Here is a 23,056-nt window from a genome sequence, read left to right as displayed (position 1 = left end):
TTTTCCAGAATTTCTCCGTCCTTTAACGTGATTTAGCGGCAACACAACCACCTAACCTTTTTGCACATCGCTGTCTACCAACCCAAGTTCACCACAGGATCAACTTAACCAACACTTTTTCGCCTTTTTTCATACCAGATCTCCAATTGCTTTATAGTTCACCTTTATCTCTCCCCATATATTTCTATCTTTCTTTTTCATTTCAACCTCATGTTAAACTTTCCACCTTCTAATACCATGTCACCCTCACAACACCCCCACAACGACCCCATTAAGTTTTATTTACATTCCCTCCAGGTCTTTAAATATGTCTGCTTGTGTCTGTATATGTGTGGATGGATATGTGTGTGTGTGTGTGTGTGTGTGTGTGTGTGTGTGTGTGTGTGTGAGAGAGAGCGCGCGCGAGTGTATACCCGTCCTTTTTTCCCCCTAAGGTAAGTCTTTCCGCTCCCGGGACTGGAATGACTCCTTACCCTCTCCCTTAAAACCCACATCCTTTCGTCTTTCCCTCTCCTTCCCTCTTTCCTGATGAGGCAACAGTTTGTTGCGAAAGCTTGAATTTTGTGTGTATGTTTGTGTGTCTGTCGACCTGCCAGCACTTTCATTTGGTAAGTCACATCATCTTTGTTTTTAGGTATATATATATATACCTAAAAACAAAGATGATGTGACTTACCAAATGAAAGTGCTGCCAGGTCGACAGACACACAAACAAACACAAACATACACACAAAATTCAAGCTTTCGCAACAAACTGTTGCCTCATCAGGAAAGAGGGAAGGAGAGGGAAAGACGAAAGGATGTGGGTTTTAAGGGAGAGGGTAAGGAGTCATTTCAGTCCCGGGAGCGGAAAGACTTACCTTAGGGGGAAAAAAGGACGGGTATACACTCGCACACACACACATATCCATCCACACATATACAGACACAAGCAGACATATTTAAAGACAAAGAGTTTGGGCAGAGATGTCAGTCGAGGCAGAAGTGCAGAGGCAAAGATGTTGTTGAATGTAGGTGAGGTATGAGTGGCGGCAACTTGAAATTAGCGGAGATTGAGGCCTGGTGGATAACGGGAAGAGAGGATATATTGAAGAGCAAGTTCCCATCTCCGGAGTTCGGATAGGTTGGTGTTAGTAGGAAGTATCCAGATAACCCGGACGGTGTAACACTGCGCCAAGATGTGCTGGTCGTGCACCAAGGCATGTTTAGCCACAGGGTGATCCTCATTACCAACAAACACTGTCTGCCTGTGTCCATTCATGCGAATGGACAGTTTGTTGCTGGTCATTCCCACATAGAATGCATCACAGTGTAGGCAGGTCAGTTGGTAGATCACGTGGGTGCTTTCACACGTGGCTCTGCCTTTGATTGTGTACACCTTCCGGGTTACAGGACTGGAGTAGGTGGTGGTGGGAGGGTGCATGGGACAGGTTTTACACCGGGGGCGGTTACAAGGGTAGGAGTCAGAGGGTAGGGAAGGTGGTTTGGGGATTTCATAGGGATGAACTAAGAGGTTACGAAGGTTAGGTGGACGGCGGAAAGACACTCTTGGTGGAGTGGGGAAGATTTCATGAAGGATGGATCTCATATATATATATATATATATATAAACACAAACATACACACAAAACTCTAGCTTTCGCAACCAACGGTTGCCTCGTCAGGAAAGAGGGAAGGAGAAGGAAAGACAAAAGGATATGGGTTTTAAGGGAGAGGGTAAGGAGTCATTCCAATCCCGGGAGCGGAAAGACTTACCCTAGGGGGAAAAAAGGACAGGTATACACTCGCACACACACACATATCCATCCATACATACAAGACATGTATGGATGGATATGTGTGTGTGTGTGCGAGTGTATACCTGTCCTTTTTTCCCCCTAGGGTAAGTCTTTCCGCTCCCGGGATTGGAATGACTCCTTACCCTCTCCCTTAAAACCCATATCCTTTTGTCTTTCCTTCTCCTTCCCTCTTTCCTGACGAGGCAACCGTTGGTTGCGAAAGCTAGAGTTTTGTGTGTATGTTTGTGTTTATTTGTGTGTCTATCGACCTGCCAGCGCTTTTGTTGGGTAAGTCTCATCATCTTTCTTTTTAAATATATTTTTCCCACGTGGAATGTTTCCCTCTATATATATATATATATATATATATATATATATATATATATATATATATATATATATATATATATATATATATATATATATATATATATATATACCTAAAAACAAAGATGATGTGACTTACCAAATGAAAGTGCTGGCAGGTCGACAGACACACAAACGAACACAAACATACACACAAAATCCAAGCTTTCGCAACAAACTGTTGCCTCATCAGGAAAGAGGGAAGGAGAGGGAAAGACGAAAGGATGTGGGTTTTAAGGGAGAGGGTAAGGAGTCATTCCAGTCCCGGGAGCGGAAAGACTTACCTTAGGGGGAAAAAAGGACGGGTATACACTCGCACACACACACACATATCCATCCACACATATACAGACACAAGCAGACATATATATATATATATATATAATAGAGGGAAACATTCCACGTGGGAAAAATATATATATATATATATATATATATATATATATATATATATATATATATATATATATATATATATATATATATATTTAAAAAGAAAGATGATGAGACTTACCCAACAAAAGCGCTGGCAGGTCGATAGACACACAAATAAACACAAACATACACACAAAACTCAAGCTTTCACAACAAACTGTTGCCTCATCAGGAAAGAGGGAAGGAGAGGGAAAGACGAAAGGATGTGTGTTTTAAGGGAGAGGGTAAGGAGTCATTCCAGTCCCGGGAGCGGAAAGACTTACCTTAGGGGGAAAAAAGGACGGGTATACACTCGCACACACACACATATCCATCCATACACACAAGACACAAGCAGACATTTGTAAAGGCAAAGAAACTCTTTGCCTTTACAAATGTCTGCTTGTGTCTTGTGTGTATGGATGGATATGTGTGTGTGTGCGAGTGTATACCCGTCCTTTTTTCCCCCTAAGGTAAGTCTTTCCGCTCCCGGGACTGGAATGACTCCTTACCCTCTCCCTTAAAACCCACATCCTTTCGTCTTTCCCTCTCCTTCCCTCTTTCCTGATGAGGCAACAGTTTGTTGCGAAAGCTTGAGTTTTGTGTGTATGTTTGTGTTTATTTGTGTGTCTATCGACCTGCCAGCGCTTTTGTTGGGTAAGTCTCATCATCTTTCTTTTTAAATATATTTTTCCCACGTGGAATGTTTCCCTCTATTATATTCATATATATATATATATATATATATATATATATATACTGGGAGACTTCAACGCCAAACTCGGAAAAGAAAAGATATACAGACATATCACAGGAAAACATACTCCACACAAGGACACCAACAAAAACGGAAAACATCTGATAGACTTTTGCAAAAGCCACGACCTCGCCATTATGTCAACAAAATTCAAGAAACCAACACGAAAACTTACCACATGGAAATTCCCCAGCGGAAAGCAAGAACTACAAATCGACCACGTAATAGTGCAGAAAGACTCACAAAAAGAAATTTTGAACATAGACACCCGTAAAGGCTACTTCGACTCAGACCACCACCTACTACAGATCAGGATTCGTCTTTTGCCCAAGAAAAAGCTCCAGAAGAACAAAATTGTTAGACCAGATCCAGAATACGTTACTTTAAACCAGACACAAATATTACACAAAATTAAAATGGAGAAAACGACAGACTGGACACAACTTTCACGAAGAATCCGAGAGGCCATGAAACTAGCACAAGCACCACGAACACGGAAACACCGTTGGTGGAACCACACATGTGACCAAGCTATTGACCAACGAATCAGTGCATGGAAAAAATTTAGTTGCCATAAATCCCAAGAGAATTGGATGAACTTCTTGAAAACACAGAAGCAATCAAGCAAAATCATTCGCAGTGAAAAACGACAGTATGACAAACGGCGACTGACAGAGATCGAATCGGACTTCATGAAGAACAATACAAGAAACTTCTACAGAACGTTCAGAGAAAATATGACTGGATATCAACCACCCAACTTGTGCTTCAGAAGACCGGATGGAACCCTAGAAACCAATACCAAAAACAATTGTGACATTCTGGCAAAGTACTTTGAAAAACTGCTCAACACGGACCCCCCCATGGAAGAAATGATGACAGAAACGAGCACATACAATCCAGATAGTGAACCTCCAACTCTAGAAGAAGTTAAAGAAATAATAAAGTCACTCAAGAATCGTAGAGCACCAGGAGAAGATGGCATCATCGCGGAAATCTGGAAGTTACAAGACCCAGAACTCACCAAAGACATCCACAGGATCTTGGAAGACATCTGGAAAACCATGAAAATTCCTGACGACTGGAAAACTGCCCTGATACACCCACTACACAAAAAAGGTGACAAGACTAACCCGAACAACTACAGAGGAATATCCCTACTACCGGTCACATACAAGATCCTCTCTAAAGCTTTACTGAACAGACTAGAATGCCAAACCGACCACTTGATTGGGGAATACCAAGCAGGCTTCCGTAAAGGGCGGTCTTGTGCGGAACAAATTTGGAACCTGAAAATGATTTTACAACACAAACAGAACCTGATCATTACCTTTGTTGACTTCAAAAAGGCGTACGACTCTATCGACCGGAAAACTCTCTTCAAAATTCTAGCAGAATACAAAGTAGACAACAAAACACGAGCTATCATAGAGCAAACTTTAACCAACACGACCTCCAAAGTAAAGTTCTGTGGGGAACTATCAGAGCCCTTCGAAATTCGCACAGGTGTCCGACAAGGCGATGGCCTCTCACCTCTCCTTTTCAATCTGGTGTTAGATAAGGTCATAAAAGAATGGCAAACATCACAACAGGGGATAACCTTAGGAAACCTACAGATTAAATGCCTGGCTTTTGCAGATGATTTGGCGATTGTCACGAAAGGTATACAGGAAACAAAAGACGCTATTGAAAAACTGCAGGAAATCGCTTCCAAAACTGGACTACAGATCTCTTACGAAAAGACACAGTTTATGAGCACAAAGAAACTCTCATCTCTGAACACAAAGTATGGCACGATTTACAAAACAGCAAACTTCAAATACCTCGGTGAAACACTACAAATGAGTGGACATAACAGAGACTCAAATGAAGAAAGAAAGACTAAACTGGACAAGGCATACAAAGTAGTGTGGAATCATTACAACAAGAAGTCTATCTCACAAAAAGCCAAATTACGCCATTACGACACGGTGGTGCTCCCCGAGGCACTATATGCAGCAGAGACCACACTAATCCGAGGGCATACACGTATCAGACAATTAGAAAAAGTAGAACGGAAAATACTTAGGAAAATATTTGGCGCAACTAACAACAATGGAATATGGATCAAGAAACCTACAGAGGAACTGTACAAACATACGGAGACAATCACAGAAAATATTAGAAAACGCAGACTACAATTCTATGGACACCTATACAGAATGCCATCACACAGGCTGACCAAACAGATCTTTGACTGGGTAACCACTAGAAACAACAAATGGGTGGCAGAGGTAGAAAACGACCTGAACCAGCTCAACATAACAGCAGACACAATAAACGACAGAATAAAGTTCAGAAACATCATTAAGAAAAGTAAACTACATGAGATACAATGCGACAAACGAACAGGTATAAAATGGACCGAAGAACGAAAGCAAGATCACAGCCAGAAGATGAAAGAAATATGGGCAACCAAAAAGGCAATCAAGATGAAGCCGAAGACACGAAGCCGACAAGAAGCATGGACAGAGGACCGGAAACAGAAACACAGCGAGCGAATGAGGGAAGTTTGGGCAGCAAGGAAGGCAGCAAAAGGAACTGGCCATGTAGTTTAGTCCAAATGCGCTCTTTAAGGGCAAAACACCAATAATAATAATAATAATAATAATAATATATATATATATATATATATATATATATATATATATATATATATATATATATATATAGGGAACAAAGGAAGATGATGTGACTTACCAAACGAAAGCGCTGGCACATCGATACACACAAACAAACACACACATACAGACACAAGCAGACATGTAAGCATAATATTCACATCCAAGCAGTGAAAGCACAATATTCTGTAAACTGAAGATGTATGGAGCCTGGACACATTGTGTGTATGTATCTCATTTTCAATCTTCTGTTGGGAGGGCTCTTTTTTTGTCTGCTTGTGTCTGTATATGTGTGGATGGATATGTGTGTGTGTGCGCGCGAGTGTATACCCGTCCTTTTTTGCCCCTAAGGTAAGTCTTTCCGCTCCCGGAATTGGAATGACTCCTTACCCTCTCCCTTAAAACCCAAATCCTTTCGTCTTTCCCTCTCCTTCCCTCTTTCCTGACGAGGCAACCGTTGGTTGCGAAAGCTAGAATTTTGTGTGTATGTTTGTGTTTGTTTGCGTGTCTATCGACGCTTTCGTTTGGTAAGTCACATCATCATTGTTTATATATATATATATATATATAACCAAACAAAGAGGGAGATTGTTTGTAAAGGAATGTATGAATGCAGATTGATTGAGGTGGGGTGCAGAACAGGGGCTACGTGGGTTGCCTGATTGAAGGATTTGTTGTAAGGATTAATTCACACCTGCGTAATGCTGAGAAACGGGTAACAGAAAAAGATGGCAGGAAGATTCATAGTGTACAGGTTGTGAAGAAACCATTGAAATTAAGCATGATGTGCTCAGTACCATGCCCTCCAACTTGCCCTCAGCATCAGTTTGGTAGGGGCTAATCATTTGGGTAGACAGCTGGTTTGTGGTCAAGCTCATATAAGAGACTATGTAGAAGCTACAGCAGAGCTGGTCCATTATGTGACTGCTTTATCAGATGAATATGCAGCTGAACATGGTAGTATGTGCTTGTGACAGGGCTGAAAAAGGATGTGTTGTGTGGGTGTGTGAAGGACAGGTCTTGCACTTAGGTGTTCCATGGGGGTCAGATCCATGTGGTAATGATTCAGAAGTAGGTATGGCATAAACATTAACTGGGAGCCTTCATAGATTGGGTGGGCTAAAGACGCCATTTTGGGAGAGATGGGAAGGATGTTCCTTCCTACTTCCAGAGCATAACAAAAGGCAATCAACTAAGTACTGATAATTTACCTAACGTATTTAGTAACTGAATGGTCGAGTTTGTGGTTAGCCACAGTTGATGGGTCAATATTCGTATCTACAGAACTAAGACTAGTTGTTTGAGATACCAACACTGGATGCTGCCCTTTTTTATTATTATTATTATTATTATTATTACTGCATGCATCAATTAAAATAACAAAACTGTTACAGTATACTTATTTAACCAAAACATCCACATTTGCAAGTTTGCAAGTTAGATTAAGCACAAATATCGAAAAACTCAATCCACTGAAGTGCCTCGTCAGATGCTTCGTATGGGCTCTTGATACCATCAGGGAAACATCTATAAGAGCTATCATTTACAATGTGGCTCATTGCCCGACTATCAAATAGCCACATGTACTGCCACTGCAAAATCTCCATCTTCTCCAATCTGTGATGTATTATGCTGTACCCACTCCTCCTTAGGATGATGAAAGCCTAGAAATTTAACAGCTGGGTTGTCAGTAAATTTATGGTTCCAGGTTTTCTTAGCCAGCATGTCAAGTTTCCATTCAGTATCCTTGTTAAACAAGTTGAAAGCATTTGGACTCTGAGGAGTCTTCTGAATTTGGGTATTTCTTAGGCAGTGCGAGTAAATCTTAATGAAGAGGGAATGATTCATTTTCAGAAACTTGTTGGCAAAGTTTGTAAGGAGCCACCTTCCAACGAAGATGAGCTGGACAAATGTTCGATAGTATTGACAGCCAGCATGTAGGTGTAGAGCTGACTGGCCCTACTGTTGATCACGTAAGACATGCCTCTAACTGGACAAAGTGTAAGGGACAGTATTGCACCTCACTTGTCCGAAGGGAATGACAAATTTAGTCAGCGAGTTGAGAAGTAGATATGGCATAAAAGGCTGAGTTTCTGGAGGAAAGAGTCCAGGCTGTCCTTGTCATGGGTCCAGATTCCCTAACCCTCTCTACTGTCCAGTCTCCCTGGAAAACTAATCATGACCAAACAGTGCCAGCGTGCAACAAGAGTGAACATTTGACTGAGTCACTCTCTCTCTGCCTTGTGTGCTTGTGGTGTGTTCTGAGCTTCTGTTCCTTGACTCTCATTTTGCTAGTTACACGCTATTCATTCTTAATTACATGAGCCTCAAACATAGTCCACTCCCTTTTAAATATTGTAAGACATGAGCCTCAAACATAGTCCACTCCCTTTTAAATATTGTAAGACATATGTTTAATATATGCTTCTCAAAGCAAAGTACTCACTGAACGTCCTCAGCCTCTTCAGTATATTAAACAATGGCCGAAATATTTGTTCTGGCAAACAAAACTTAATTAGCATTTTAAGCTGATTAAGATAGAGGACTATGAAACACAACCTCTGGGATCTGGGGAGAAGCACCTTCCCCACACTGAATCTGCCTGGGACATAAACAAGAGGTCTAGTATGCCTGCCAGTCTGGCTGCAGTTTTTAGTCAGTTTTCCACATCCAAATAGGTGAAAACTGGGCGGGCTTGTACAGATGTTCCACTTCAGTTATGCAATTCACAAACAATTTGAAAATGTTCTCAAACTTTCACATGGGGATAACACTAGATTCAGACAGAGGTGGTACACCAATTCTGCCTCCGGGGTGGGGGAGGGGGAGAGGGTGGGGGCCATCCTGCCACCATCTAGCACTAACACTGCGAACTCGAGATTCACTTGCCTATCCCTAGAAGCCTATTGTGTACAACACATATTTTTTGTTCTGAAAGTTTAGCTTTTAACTCTGTGGCCACAATACCTTTTCGATGGTTCTAAGTAATTGAAAGAGTAAAGACAAAAACTCAATGAATAGTTGACACACACACACACACACACACACACACACACACACACACACACACACACACCTGTAAGGCTGCATTACTTTGTGCCAGTACTGCACTTCACCTGGGGTGAAGGGTTGTGTCAGATGGAGAGGGAGATGTGAGAACGAACATGGGAAGCGAGAGGGAGGGTTGTGAAAGGGTGGCTGACTGCTAGAAGGAAGAGGTAGCCAGTGTATCGTACAGAAAAGTAACACAACACCAGAGAATTCATTCCAGCTGCAGTCAAGGAGAGCTGAGTGCAACACATGATGACATCAAAGGTCACAATTTTATACAAATTTAATACCAAGAATCGTTGGTACATACAGTGCCGGCCATTAAAATTGCAACACTTGGAAGGATAGCAAATAACAAAATTTCCCTTATTGTGTGTTTACAGTACAGCAGGAAGAATACATAATTAAATTTGCATGCATTATGTGAGTATGCAGCGTGAAAAATTTAGCAGGGCTGTCACCTCTGACACCAACAATGGGTATCTATAAACCCAGCTGAGTACTGAGGCAACATGAGCTTCTACTGGATATTTTATCTGAATCAATACAATTAAAAATAATATCGTTGATGCTATTGCTTGAACAATAAAATATTAAACTGATAATTCATTTATTAGTTTGTTGTTATTACTTGATAACAGGGCTGTAACACAGCCAAATATCAAGTCACACTGAGCTTGGATGACAAATAACAGGAACATTGTTCCCTGCTGCTCCAAGTCCATGCCACAGATCATCAATCACAGTGATTGGTATGCTGTAGTGTGTCAGTTTCTTGGCAAAGCAAGACCACATTTTCAATAGCTGAGAGATCTGGAGATCATGCTGTCCAGGGTGAAAGTTGAAAATCTTCTGTATTGAGGCACGGCAGGACAGCACAGGTGGCAACGTGATCTGGCACTACTTTGTTGAATGATGTCACAGACACCTTTAAGATAATGCAGAAACACTGGATGTAACAAATACATCAGAAATGTAATGGCCACTATCCAAATTACAACTACGTGAATCAGAGGTGCTGGTATCATATCATCATCATGCCAGGTGCTGGGATCATAGATGATGACAATGCAAACCGACCTGCGTGGGAGCTCGCCAGGAAGTGTCATCGTGTGACTATCAAAGAGAACAACTGTGCGAGATATACCACTTCATACCTGATTATATGTTACGATAAGTGAAGTCACATACCATATATGGTATTTGGTGTAATAATCAAAATTCGACAAGGGGCAGAAAAGGAGTATACGAACAGTTTACGAAAAATGTTAAAAGAAATATTGATGAAAATTCAAATAGTAAAGAATGATTTTCTCTTGTGCATTCTTTTGAGCACTGAATGTGATTACGCTATTTAAAAAAAAAAAAAAAAAAAAAAAAAAAAAGAAAAGAAGAAGAAGAAAGAAAGAAAGAAAGAAAAAGAAAAGAAAAGAAAAGGAAAGAAAGAAATAAAAATATCGTAATTTTGGCCATGTCATAGGTAAAGTCGTGATTATTAGAGGAAATCCGTAATTATAATGAGTGATTCATAATAGTTGGCATCTCTGTGTATGGATATTTTGTCTTGCTGGAAACAACCCCATTTCCTGACTTAACGTATGTGATGTGGCTGTAAAACCCTGAGTGCTATTTGTGTGGGACTGCTGAGATCCTGTACGGCATCAAGCTCGACCCGCCTAAACAAGTCGATTCCATATTCGCATGATGTGGGATCCTGACCAAAGGAAACAATCCTACTCCGGTCAAATTCTGACACAGGTTGTTAAGACATTTCTCCTACTTGTAAGAAGCATAACATTATCTTCTCACAATCAAATCTGATTTCTGAGGGAGACACCCTTTTCATTATCTTTCCTGAGTTACACGATGTACATGTTGTTATTCCTACTATATCTACTTTGTGAGGTTGTGCACATCCAAGCATGCAAGTGCACTTTGCGCCAACCTGACTTCTATTGCATGCCATTTTCATGGTCTTGCAGTTTTAATGACCATCAGTGTATGCTGTCATGAAAAATCTTTTGCTCACCTCAGACTACTCTGAAACTAGCAAACAGCATGAAAGGCAACATACCTCTGTAACAAAGTACCGTATCAGCGAGATGTCAGTGTCGCCCTTCTGCCAGCACTGCTTGATGTATTTGACAACAGGTACAACGCAGCCTCTACTGAGCAGATTCACCATACGATCGAGCAACATCTTCCTCATTTCCAACTGTGTAAAACATTTTGGGGATAAATTAATGACAAATTGTAATAACAGCAACATGGACATAGGAAATAAAAACCTTTACATAAAACTAACACTAACTGTACATCAAAATCTGGGTATTGTACAGTCTTCTGCTCTTACCTGCACAAGAATTTCCAGTTCATCCTGCTTTGATTCAAACAATCTCACAAGGAGTGAGAGAACCATTGGGTGAAGGAGCATGTGGCAGGTGACAACTTCATCCAGCAGTGCCAGATGAATGGGAGTGTGTTCAACACAGAGCTTGAAATATGATGACTCTGTAACGGTACTTTCTACCCACCTCACAACACCTACAGATACAACTGGAAACCTGAAACATATCACAAAAAATTCCAAGTCAAGAATTTTAAAATAAAACAGAACAAGTGACTGGTAAAACAAAAAATATGTCATCCAATTATCTGTTTGACTGCCAGCAAGAACCAAAGAAAAGAATAAATGTATAAGATTTATTGTGATTTGTGTGAATCAGAAAGATTTGAACACAATATCAAAACATTTTTCTTGGTCATTTCTTCAGCAACATTTATTACTTATCTCCAAATCTAATGAAATTGGTGTGAAGGTTCTATATGATCTTTGTTGGTTTATACCAAATTTCAGATCAGTACCTTCACCGGTAGAATTTTTACGGGCTTTTTAAATAAAGGCTACTCAACTTCAGATCACATATGAAGGTACAAATGTGCCATGTTTGTTAGGCTTTTTTGAAAGTTCTAGCAAACATTTTCCCATTTGCTTTAATATACTGGATCATTATATTTAAAGTTAAACTTTCAAAATGCTGTAGAAATAACACCACTGGTCAGAATGACATCAAGTTGCAACGGAATATTATCGGAGAAGGGGGAAAACGTATGGCAGAAGAAAAATAGTGTGAAAATTGATCAATAGATAGCGCTGTATGTGTCAGAATATGTAAATAAAAATACATGTCACACAGATGACCCACTGAAGTTGGTATATACAAGTCGGGTACACGGCTTTACCTCCTTCAGCATCTGTGACGCGAGCCATGACTGTCTCAATGCAGGATCACACTCCGCTTGTAAAGCTGTATTACCAGAATGATAACTGCAAACGTCGCTCTGCAGAAGTTCCGGACACTGAAGGGGTTGAAAAAAGGCATTGGTTTGATGTCTGCCGTGGGTCTGGAGAAAATGATTTGTAAATTCAAAAAGATGGATTCTTTTGGTGAGCAACCAGGTAGAGGGAGGAAACAATTTGATTCGACACCAGTGAAAGCAGTGGCTACGGCAATGCAGGAGGAGACGAGTGGTGGTGTGCAAACGTGTAGTGCATGGAGAATTTCCCAAACATTAGACATACCTGTGAGTATGGTGCGTAAAACCCTACAAAACATCCTTCTTTGCTATCCATTCAAAATTACCCATGTGCACGAGTTGCTGCCTGTTGACCTGCCCACAAGAGAGACCTTCACTTTAGAATTTCTTGCTTGTATGTAAGTGGACAATGATCGGCCGTGGAAGATTTTGTGCATAGATGAAGCCCACTTCCACCTGACAAGATATGTCAATACACAGAATTGTCGATTATGGGCAATTGAAAATCCACACGCAAATCAACTAGTACCACCTCATCCTGAAAAGGTCACTGTGTGGTGCAAGTTATGGCATCGTTTATCTTAGGGCCATATTTTTTCGAGGAGACAGGTGCTTCCGGTCATGTTACCTGTACCGTCACAGGTACCGTATTTACTCGAATCTAAGCCGCACTTTTTTCCGGTTTTTGTAATCCAAAAAACCGCCTGCGGCTTAGAATCGAGTGCAAAGCAAGCGGAAGTTCTGAAAAATGTTGATAGGTGCCGCCACAACTAACTTCTGCCGTCGAATACATGTAGCGCTACACAGGCATCCTTTGTAGGCACAAAGACAAATACTGGCGCCAAAACCTCTGCGTCAGAAAAAAAAATTAAAAAAAAAATAAAATTGGAAGACAAGCTTTTTTTTCTCTGCCCAAGTTTCGACCACTGCTTTTTCATACATAATCCAACGAAGTAAATGCAAATTCCGTATTGTTCATCTTCGAATTTCAATGTACTACGAAAATCCGACTGGTAATACTGGGATTTTTTCAATATGGCCAACTCTACGTTCTGAATTTTTTCCTACCTGTGAGAAGAGATGGTTGCTAATAGGAACCTGATGAAATGTGAATCACATGCAGTATTCTCTTCACCATAAGAATAATACGAATATAAACATTTTGCCATGTTTTCTTTCGTGTTTGCTTCTATCTCATTTAAATCCTGTCTGCCAAATAAACTACGAAACTAGAGTGAGACAACAGCAAACGCGGAAGAATATACGTATCGTGTCATGTTTATATTCGTATTACTCTTGTGCCTAATAGTGATACAGTCAGAAATGAAGCACGGCAACTGACTAGATTTTTAAATCTAAGATGACTAATTTCTGTGCAGAATTTGATGTACTAAAGAAGCGGCCGCAAAGATTTTCAAACGGAGAAAAATTTTCGCCAAACTCTCATTCAGAACATGTTCTATCATACGCAGTCTATTATTTGGTTCTTGTTGATCATTATCAAAGAAAGCAGCAGTGTAAGTAACAACAAATAGCAGTCTCTTGCCATTGTTTCGCTAATGAGACGATTCCCTCTTTTTTAAATTGTAGGCGGCGGTAGCGCGCACAAAAGCAAGCCATGCCGCGAGCAGCGACAGGCCGTAAACACGCACTATCAGAATGCGACAAACAATGCATCACACAGTATAGTAATGCATTTTCAGCTTCGAGTGACTGACGTAAACACCTATAACATAGAAAAGGCACTTATCAGATCAAAGGAAAATAAGCAATCGATTCAAACCAGACGAAGCACGTGAAAAAGGAAGGGTATCCGTATAAATACGGACGGAGCGCCTGACGCATAGCAATGGCTACCTGGTAAAGCTTAACTGCTAAGCTTTCGACTCGAACCAAACTACTGTAGCTGTATCGTCATTCATTCGACCTAAATTGTGTCTCATATTACGATGGACCAACTTTGTTTCGATTTGGAGGTGCGGCCTAAAACTTTTCTCTCCCCTTGAATTTCGAGTCTCAAATTTCAGGTGCGGCTTAGATTTGGGAATTTTTTTTTTCCTTTATTTCGAGTCTCATTTTTCAGGTGCGGCTTAGATTCGAGTGCGGCTTAGATTCGAGTAAATACGGTAAGCGCTGTGTCATTTGCGCAACCACATCATTCCAGCTCTCCAACAGTGTGGATGAGATCATTTCTATGCAAGGTGGCACACCTCCCAAACATTGCAAATTCAGTTAAGCAGCTACTGAAGCTGCCATTTTGGATGCTAGAATTATCAGCCGCCATTGCGCTACAACCTGGCTATCCTGATCACCTGATAATCTGTGCGACTTCTGGCTGTGGGGCTATCTGAAAGATGTTGTGTTCAGTCTTCCGACTGCAAACTTAGCAGCATCGAAGGCACACACTGCACAACACATTGTGAATGTGAGCCCAGAAACACTTCGATCAGTTGTGGAACATGCTGTATTTCAATTTCAACTTGTAGCAGAAAACTGTGGACAGCATATTGAACATGTTTTACGCCAGTCACATGGAAATTAATAATCCGATATGATTTTTACTGATAGTTTTTTAAGCAGTTTTTGGCCTCAGGACAATTAAAAACCTATGTTATTTATGCTTTTTATGCAGTTTTTGGCCCCAGGACTATTAAAAGCCCATGTGATTGATGCTTTTTATGCAGTCTTTGGCCTCAGGACAATTAAAAACAGATTTTTCCCATCAAATGTGATATGACCTTGCCATGGTGGATGGGCTTATGTAACAAACTGTATCACACCTGTACACCCATACACACTAAGGGGTAGAGTCTGTTTAACATCAAACGTACATCTTAGGCATCACTGTATGATTCATTTGTCATTTGTAGTCGACCACTATGGAATTATGATGATTACAGTGCCATCTATTGCTACATTTTGTAAATATTTATTTTTCTTCTGCCATATGTTTTCCCCTTTCTCTGATAATATTACGTTGTAATTTGACGTCACTCTGACCAGTGGTGTTATTTCTACAGTGGTTTGAAAGTTTAACTTTAATTATAATTATAATCACTCTGTACACAGACATCACATAATTCTGAGAGCCAAGGTCTGACCGACCATTACTACTTTTCATACAAACCAAACACACCAAAACTTCAGAGGGTTATTCCCACCTATGATGGCTGTATATAGATCAAATGAAGTGCTGTAAAATGTTGTGAACATAATTTTCTAGTTTATAAAGTGTTTTAATTGTAAGATATACTTTGACCTGTCCAATATCTGATGTGCTGTACTGTACATGTAAGATTTACTGGACCAATAACTACAATACAATACACCTAGATGAAAACATATGCAAAGTTGGTAAAAATTTTATTGGGGGGAGGGGGGCTGTCTGTGTATTGATCATGGCTTCACCCCTCCCCCCCCCCCCCACCACCACCACCACCACCACCACCACCACCACCACCACCACCACCACAGCTGGAAAGAGCATGCTTTAAGCTTTCAAAGCTATTTTCTTTAATTTCTGGATTTTGCTTTTTGGTGAGTAACAATACTTTCAAAAATTATTATTTTAGTACTTCGAGAAGATTGAAAACTTTTTTTTCTCATTAAGTATCATAACACTACTGGTAATTACTTTTTTATTCGAATACATAAATCAGTTTCTAACATTACTTTAACACATGCCATAAAAACAAGCATAAAACAAAACACAGCAAATTTGCAAAACAAAAGTACTAAAAGGCCAGTTCCACTTTTAGATAAACAGTTCTACAATTTTGTCAAGGACTGTTTTGTCTTCCTGATGTTGTTGATGTTGATGCTAGTAAAGTCATGAAAACATGTTGCTAAGGAATCCAGCAGGTGTCTTTAGCAGATAGCCAGTTGAAGGATTAAGCAGAACCATGTAGATGCATAAAGCTGATGAGGACATCTAGTTGTTCATGTGAAACTTCACACACATTTCCAAATCATCAAAAACTGGCATACATAAAAGCATCATACCATCCTGGTTGTAAACTTGAAATTGAAACTGCTGGAATTTACTCAACGGCTTCAATAGCCTTAGCATCATTGGACAGCCTGCTTAGTCTGAGCTGGTTACAATTAACTGGCTGAAATTTAAAATTTTCTCTTGTTCTATGTCCCCTGGCAAACCTTGTTTCTTAACCAGCCCGAATTTTTTCAGTTTCTTCTTTTGGTACATAACAAAACTCTATACCTGGAATACTACCAAATCATATGGATTCAATATTTGGTTATCCAAGGGCCACTGTAGACTAGCAAGAGCTGCTAATCTTTTTGCTGTTCCCCCATGCCATCACAAGACGACTTCATGGTTGCCACAAGTTTCTCCAAGTAAAAAATTCCCTGATTTTTCCTGATTTAGAGACAAGTTTAGGCATTTTCCCCTGACAAATTTTTGAGGGCTCAAGGGTAGGAAAAGATGTAAGTTGACAAAAAATTAAGGACTTCTGTATTTCTAAACATATTATGAATCCTGTTTTATAACTGCACTACACTTTGTTCCTATGCACCTGGCAACATCTTTATCTGAATTTACTCAAGTAAGTGACCACATGATGTGATCACACAATGGCAAAAAATGCAAGGGAACCCTCAGCTTGATTCACTTCTAAAGATTCTTCCACAGTTTTGAAAGATATTTTTGTTTACAGAGTTGCAGCTGTCTTGTGATTTTTTTGAGCCACTATGGCTTATGTGCCTGCATAAAATGCTAACAAAGCAATCTTGCAAGATGCTCTTGTGTCATCGTAAAAAATTCTTTAGGATCATTTTGCAAATTTATTACCACGTAGCCATTCAGCACAACATTTCTGGGCATACTATGTCTTTACTTTAACCATGTTTAACACTAAAACAATATCCAGTGATGTAAAAAACATCACATTAACACCAGCGCTATGGATGCAGCTGCAGATTTATTCACATTAGAATGCATAACAATACAGGAACAAAGACAGAATACCGTGCATTATAAATGTTTAGGTGATATAAATTCAAAAGGTAGTAGACGTTAATAAATTAAATAGTGCTATTTTTTATATGTTGAACAGATCAAGTCAATTTTAAAAGTAATTTTACTGTAAAACCACCCTAATATGTTTAAAAATCTAGCTATTAGATGGCTATTCAAAACCACCAGATTTAGTGGGAAAACCAGTAACTTGGTAGCAACGACACAATGACCGCCCACAAACCCAAGTCCAAACAGAGCACAAAACGGAGCAATATGAGTGCACATTCTACAAAACGCACAGGAAAGAGGAAAAAGTATAGTCAATAACATGTTGCATTCAACTTCCTGATTTCTCCAAACTCCAAAGGAGTACATCGATTAAAAAGATTAATAAGCAAAGGATTTTCCACAATTGGCCAAAAACTGAAACGGGTTTTCAAAATAACCGTCTTAGGTGATGATCATTAGCTAAAAATTGGGAGAAATAATGGAATGATCATGAGACTGGAGGAAAAGCTGAAAATCGGGAGTCTTCTGCCTAAATCAGGTGAGCTGACAAGTATGTACTATCGGGAAGAACAGCGGTTGTCAATAGATGGCTATGTCTGGCAACAAAGAAGGGATTAATGCAATCAACCCCACTGTCTAAAGAGGAAGTAAGAAGAACAGAAACATCAGGAAAGCAGGGCGGCTAGGCATACCTTGGTGATCCTCCCTCTTCACTGAAAAACCAGTGGCAAGTTTCCTTAATGAACACCAAAACTTGACATTAGAGAAGGATAGATTACATCATGCTGCGCAAGAGTATGTCAAAAGTGCCAAAGTCTGTCGGTCAACTTTGAACACCACTCTGTTGACAAGGTTTCCCAGCTCGTCCGACTTTCCTGTTCTCCTTGCTTACTTTTTAAAGCATTACTGAAATACCCTTTTAATTGCCTAACACATCACTAAAATGGCTGGATAAAAAACAAGCAGTCATTGAAAATAAAATCCCATTACGGTCAGTGAGATGATGTGCAGCCTTTAGGGGTCAATGCATCACTTAACAGTTGTAGCACTTCGTTTACCGAGACAGACGAAAAAGACAAATTGTCTGCTGTCTTCTTGACAGACATGACTGCCCTGCAGTGTTTAGCTCCTTCCACATGACTGTTTACGGCCATCATTCATATGTTGCCGAGTGCAAAAGATCTGCTTCATACTGTGCAAAATGTCTGGAATTCTAACATCTTGCGAGCCTTGATGCTCTCAAACCTCCAGTCATTCCGCTATTCAGCACTGAATTTCACTTTCCTTGGTTTCACCATGACACACTACTAGAACACTTCAAGAGTTGCCACATGACTGAGGATGGAAATTTGTTTGTTGGCAACACTCCTACAGCAATCAAAAGCTGGCGCACCTTTGAACATGAGATGCCATACACAAAAAATGATGTTCCCAAAGAGCCACGCATATTTCCAGTGGATTCTTTTGATACCTGCATCACCTGCCTATATGTTTGTGGAGGCCTGGCCTTGGGACTGTACCTGCAGAAAGCGAGGATAAAATATTCATAGTATCCCTCATGGCTCACAAAAGGTCCGAGTTACTGGAATGAGATTTTAACAAATGACAGCACAGAAATATTTGAGTATTTTCCTACATGATAAGCAAACGAGTGACTGTAGAATTATGTAATGCAATGATGTAATTTTTAAGTCTTTGATAGCTACTGAAATGGGAATTGGTGTGGCTTTGCAACAAGATTAAGTTAAGAAATCATACATTTGTTTTTATATCCAAAAAGTGATTTGTCATAAACTTTGGACCTGGATTGAACATATTTCCACTGTTTGACAGTGTGTCTGGCAGACTAGGAAAAATAAATAAAATAAAATAAAAAAATAAAATCCCAGCATTTTCCCAGATTTCATGGTTAAAAATATACTTTTTCCCAGGTGAAAACACTTTTTCTGTGTTAAGTGACAGTATAGTTTCCCTGGGAACTGCAAAACTTATCAATCCTTTGAATGGTTAACACTTTATACAGCAGTGTAGAACTTACCAGCTCTTTATAAAATGAATCCCAGAAGAAAATAAAAAACGCATTTTTGGAAAGATCTTTGATGTACTGGGTCAATCCACATGAAGTGGCCCAGTGATTGTTGCTTGACCATTTTTAAATATTTTAATATTTTTATATGTGATTGCCCTATGTTTGATAAGTCAAAACAGTTTTTTAAAATAATTTATCTTGCACCTTTAGTGGATGGCGGCCATTTTTATTTTTAGGCGCACAACAATTTTTCAGTCTGGAGACATTATCGAAAATTTGAATATCTCTGCACTGGGTTAAGTTACAACATTGCAACTGACATGATTGTTTTTAGAAAAGTGTCCTATACATTGTTTTTATTACACAAAATACCCTAAATTCAAAAATAACCAGTCAAAATGACCTCCAAAATTTAGCAGACAAATTTTCAAAAATCCACTTTCTAGGCCCAAAAATAACAAACAAGGAGTTATTTATGAGAGTATTTTTTCCCTATAGTTAGATATCATACACTACTAGCCTCATATAGAGCAAGAACACTTATCACTGTATCAAGTGAAATTTGTGCCTGGATTGAGTACTTCTTGGTAGGGAAGACAGAGAATGTTATCTTTGATGGAGGGTCATCTTCAGATGTAGAAGCAACTTTGGCTGTGCCCCACCAAAGTGTATTGGAACCCTTGCTGTTCAGGTCGTATATTAATGACCTCGCATATATCAATAGTAAAATCAGGCTTTCTGCAAATGATGCAGTTATCCATAATGAAGCACTATCTGAGAGAAACTGCATAAATATGCAGACAGATCTTGATAAGATTTCAAAATGGTGCAGAAATTGGCAACTTGCTCTAAATGTTCAGAAATGTAAAATTTTGCACTTCACAAAACAAAAAAACACAGTATCCTATGACTAATACTGTCAATGAGTCACTGTTGGAATTGGTCAACTCATACAAATACCTGGGTGCAACACATCTGAAGGATATGATATGGAAGAACATATGGGCTCAGTTGTGGGTAAAGCAGATGGTAGACTTCGGCTTATTGGTAAAATACTGGGGAAGAACAATCGGTCCACAAAGGAGATTGCTTTCAAATCACTCGTGCAACTGGTCCTAAAATACTGCTCAAGTGTGTGAGGCCCATGGCAAACAGGACTAATGGGGGATACTGAACATATACAGAGAAGGGCAGCAAGAATGGTCACAGATTTGTCTGATCTGTGGGAGAGTGTCAGAGAGATATTGAAGGAAAAGAAGTGGCAGTCCTTGAAGATACATGGAAACTTTCTCAAAAACGTCTTATCAACAAAGTTTCCAGATAAATCTTTAAATGGCAATTCTAGAAATATACTTCAATCCCCTACGTATTGCTCGCACAGGTATCATGAGGATATAAGTAGAATAATTACTGCATGCATGGATGCATTCAAAATATTTTTACCATGCTCCTTACATGAAAGGAACGGGAACAAACCTTACTAACTGGTACAGTGGGATGTACTATCTGCCATGCACCTCAAGGTGGTCGACATAGTATAGGTGTAGATGTAGACGTAGATGAACAGGCATCACTATTCCTTTCCAAATTGTGACTGATATTTTTATGCCAAATTTAGTGTTACTTTTGCGAAACTCAGTGCTATTTTCACCATCATATCGAAGTTTGTTACTCGGAAAGAAAATAAACTGTTCTTTCAAAATTACACACAATCATCAGTTTCAAGGAGATTAAAAGATAAAATGCAATTTTAACATTCAATAACTGACAGTACCTGCCACCCTCAGAGTTTTAACATTTTTTATACCACAAAATAACAATTTTCATGATATCTCCTAAAAACCACTGATTTCACATTATTTCGCAATAAATCGACAATTATGTGTTATTGTTTTCATGAAATTTTCCTGTCCCTAGTGATGAGTTATTCCAGAAAATTATTCCATAAGACGTTATTGAGTGGAAATATGCAAAATATATTAAGAGGTTAATTCATTTGTTGATAGACTAATAATTATACGAACAGCTCAGCTCGTCTGAGCAGCTCAGTAATATGCTTCTTCCCAGTCCAAGTTTTCACCAACATGTGGCAGACATAGACAGAAAACTAAGAAACACTACTTATTTTTAACCTTCTCTAACAATCTATCCCTCTCTCCCCTCCCCGATGATGAAACTGTTAGTTCAGAAAGGTAGAATACTGATTGCACTTTTCTATACTTATATCAGCAGTACTGAAATTTTGCCACTGAGGGGAGGAAAGTAAGTACTGGCCAGCAATTCTGTCTTATAATTTTACAAATGCTCGTTAAGCATGAAGAATTGAAACAATTGACCAGATAACTTCAGGAGTGACAATGCTTTCACAACCGCAAAACATTCCACATGGGAAAATCATTGGACTCACAGAGACTAGTCTGGCATTTTTGTGAAAGTGGCCCATTCTGAACACACAGTATAACTTCCATGGGAACAGTGGTACTGTGACATAAGTCACCAAAATCATTAACGGATAAGACAATACCAATACGCAATTCCTTAATATTTGGAACAATATCAATTACTCGGGTGAAACAAGATCTATCTTCCTGGTGTCATACCATCTTTCAAGTGATGGGTCCACTGATGTTTCTCTCATGAGGAAACAGTACAGCAACAAACAGTATCAGGTAGAGATGAACAACCATCCCAGGGGACATCGCCTTATCGTAGGCACCTTCAGTGCCGGACGGGAGGGTTTGCATGCCTCGATAAAGTCGAGAGCTATGCCAGCAGTAGTGTAGCTACTGGCAAGATCACCCAAGCCGGACTGGTCTTGACTGAGGAGCCAGACAAATTGTGCCCCGCAACATAGGGAGGGGGGCTCTGTAAGCATAGGGAAGCCAACCTCCCTAGGGGAGTAAACCCTAAAGAAATCCAGGTCCTCCAAGATGGGGGTTGGGCGTGGGGCCAATAACCCCAAACTGTCAAAATGACATATTACAGAACCTCAACAAGAGCCTCAGATGATGGATGAGAGACAAAAAAACATGACCTCGGCAAAGAAAAAGGACACAAGATTTGGGAATAGTAACATGGAATGTATGAACAATGTTGAAACCTGCAAAAATGAATGAAATAGCTGATGAGATCATGAAGTTCAAGTACATTGTAGCACTACAAGAAATACAATGGTAAGGACAAGGACAGATAGATATGCCCCAGTATTCTCTGCTGTATAGTGGACCAGAAAGAAGAACCAAACAAGCCGGAATGGGATTCTTAATAACAATGAAAGGTGGTAAAAGTGTTTTGGAATTTGAACCCATAAATGAAAGACTTTGCACACTAAGAGTGAAAGGGAAATACAGAAATATAACGATAACAACAGCATATGCACCAACAGAGGAAGCAGAAGAAGAAGCAAAGGAAAAGTTTTACAGAGATGTAGAAACGGCATGCAGTGACGTAAAAAAGTATTATCTGTTCTTATTTATTGGAGATGTTAATGCACAGGTTGGGTGAAGTGAATATGGAAGAGTATTTGGGAGATACACATTACATGAAGAAAGTAACAAGAACGGAGAAATGTTATGTCAGTTGGCTGCTAGAAATAATCTAATCATCAGGAGCAGATGTTTCCCACAAAAAAGAATACATCTCAGAACATGGAAAACAAATATAAGTGGAGTAGTCAATCAAATAGACCATGTGTTA

The 23,056-nt window shown here is 39.6% G+C and overlaps 1 protein-coding gene across 5 annotated transcripts in view; it reads right to left on the bottom strand.

Moving 5' to 3' along the window:
• LOC126188995 (negative elongation factor D) overlaps nt 1–23,056 on the bottom strand; it is a 235,693-nt gene that overhangs the window by 87,518 nt on the left and 125,119 nt on the right. For all 5 annotated transcript variants that reach the window (XM_049930797.1, XM_049930795.1, XM_049930796.1 and 2 more), the window contains 2 exons: nt 11,380–11,590; nt 11,101–11,241 (listed from right to left, as the gene is read on the bottom strand). In XM_049930797.1, coding sequence (XP_049786754.1) covers nt 11,101–11,241; nt 11,380–11,590 — 352 coding nt within the window. The remainder of the gene's footprint in view (nt 1–11,100; nt 11,242–11,379; nt 11,591–23,056) is intronic.

Source organism: Schistocerca cancellata, chromosome 5 (assembly GCF_023864275.1).
Source record: "Schistocerca cancellata isolate TAMUIC-IGC-003103 chromosome 5, iqSchCanc2.1, whole genome shotgun sequence".
Lineage (NCBI taxonomy): Eukaryota > Metazoa > Arthropoda > Insecta > Orthoptera > Acrididae > Schistocerca > Schistocerca cancellata.
Note: the sequence above shows the minus strand (reverse complement) of the source record. Positions and strands in the feature narration are given on the sequence as shown.